At 48.4% G+C, this 2,046-nt stretch overlaps 1 protein-coding gene across 5 annotated transcripts in view; it reads left to right on the top strand.

Annotated features, from left to right (window-relative positions):
• The first annotated feature begins 524 nt into the window (after positions 1 to 524).
• The window catches only part of suco (SUN domain containing ossification factor), a 77,002-nt gene continuing 75,480 nt past the window's right edge, over positions 525 to 2,046 (top strand). For 4 of the 5 annotated variants that reach the window (XM_078218080.1, XM_078218082.1, XM_078218079.1 and 1 more), the window contains exon 1: positions 525 to 831. In XM_078218080.1, the coding sequence (XP_078074206.1) occupies positions 779 to 831 (53 nt within the window). In that variant the 5' untranslated portion in view covers positions 525 to 778. The remainder of the gene's footprint in view (positions 832 to 2,046) is intronic. The other variant, XM_078218084.1, reaches the window with a different exon arrangement.

Raw genomic sequence — 2,046 nt, 5'->3', positions numbered from 1 at the left:
AAAGGTGAGCGCCAGCCCCAAGATGACCTTTGCTCCCCCAGCAGAGGCAGCACGAGCACACCGGGACGGCCAATCACATCGCTGAACCCGGCCACCAACCGCCACTTCTCCTGCCCATTCACAAAAATAAATCCTGCCTCTTTGATTGACCGAAAACCGAGTTTTATTCATTATAACTCAATTAAATACACATCCCATATATAATATTTTTAAAAATCCTGTCGTTTTTAAGCCCGTTGGGTATGGGCATCTCACCCTCTCACACGCCCCGCGAGCGAAGGGTCTCTTGGGACTTGTAGTCCCGACCGCCGCTTCAGGCACGCAGATTCTCTCGGAGGGGGGGAAAATAAAGGAAAACTACAACTCCCAGAGTGCACGGCGGCAGCCTCCCCGGGTGCGGGATTAGGGTGACGTGACGGCTGCTGAGTTTGTTGCGTCACGTTACGATGACGAGGAGGAGGAGTAGGAGGAAGGGGGGGCGGAGCGTTTGGCCCCTCCCCCACCTCCGGCTTCCTTTGTCCGTCACTGGGGAAGGAGGGGCAGAAGAAGGAGGGGGCGTGGCTTTACGGAGGTTCCAACTCGACAGCGCGAGCGAACGGGGTTGTCATGTGGGGACGCGGCCTGGTGTGAGGAGGGCCAGGGGGGGAGAAACGGGTAAAGGCTCCGGATTTTCTCCATGGAGGAGGCTCACTGAGGGGCTGGGCAGACAGAGCAACCTAACCCGGCGGCTGCCGCTTGGAGGGGAAAGAACCACGACGATGTCAATCACTGTGAAAAGATGAACCAGCGGCACGTTTTATTTGTATGTTTGATTCTCTCGGTGTTGTATTGGTGAGTGTCCGTCCCGCCGCTCTCTCTCTCTCCCTTTTACCGTCTTCCTATTACTTTCCACCCGGCCGTGAAGGCCTCTACTTTGGGTTCCAGCAGAGGTAGGCCCGGCCTCGCAACAGGGCGGCATTTCTCCTTTTTGTTTGTTTTAAAAGCTGTTTGGCTACATGTTATTTGAAATTGAGGGGGTCCCTCCCCACTCCCCCAGCGGGTGGGCGATTGAAGTTTCAGAACATGGTCGTTCAAGGGCAATGTCGGCTTTTTCAGAAAAAAAAACATCTTGGCTTCTCCGTCCCCTGCGTGGATTCATATTCTTTAATCTGGGTCACAGTTGTGTGCTTGTTGGTTTCTTGGACCTACTATTTTGGCCAGTCCACATTTTCTATCCACTGAGTGAGTGTTGAAGGTTTAATGCTCCCCCCCCCCCCCCCCCCAATATCGTAGCTTCTTTCCAATTCCGGGTGTGCAATTTTTAGTATTTGTGCTATATTTTGAAAACTTGCTTATTGGGTATTAATTGTAATATTTTGTAATTCCTTTTTCTCTGATGGATTTTTTATTTTCACCATTTCTAACCAAGTGCCTAAGTGTGGTTATCTCAGCTGGCCATTAAAAGCCAGTGAGTGAGTGAATTCATCACCAGCCATGCAGGAGTTCCTAGAAGTGTACTAATTCACTTGAAGTTGCTTTTAAGTAGTCTGCATTTCGGTGTTTCAAACATGAAGGTGAAGATAATCAGCGAAGGTATGTTTCAGAGGAATGGTAAAACAGATGTACTGTCTTATACCTGCTACCGTGCCACCAATTGCAATTATCAGTACTGATAAAGCACTGGTAAAAGTCTGTCACAGGTTCAGCACTACCAAATCTTAAATTGCCATGCTGTCTGTCCCTGCACTAGAGGATGCATTCTCCTTTGTTCATAGTATAGTGAACACCAGCAACTTAAATTTATATAGCATCTTTAACATAATAAAAGGTGCTTCACAGGAGCATGATACAAACAAACTATGACACTGAGCCACCTAAGGCGATATTAGGTAAATGAACAAGCTTGGTCAAAGAAGAGGCTTTCAGAAATGGCTCAAAGGAGGAAAAAGAGGTGCAGGGAAGGAATTCCAGAACATGGGGCAACACTACCAAGCACTGTTCAGGACACTTTACACCCATCTGAATATTTTGACCTTTAATTCCTTCCAGACTGCCATGGAGATTATA

Source organism: Mustelus asterias, chromosome 8 (genome assembly GCF_964213995.1).
Source record: "Mustelus asterias chromosome 8, sMusAst1.hap1.1, whole genome shotgun sequence".
Classification (NCBI taxonomy): Eukaryota; Metazoa; Chordata; class Chondrichthyes; order Carcharhiniformes; family Triakidae; genus Mustelus; species Mustelus asterias.
Note: the sequence above shows the minus strand (reverse complement) of the source record. Positions and strands in the feature narration are given on the sequence as shown.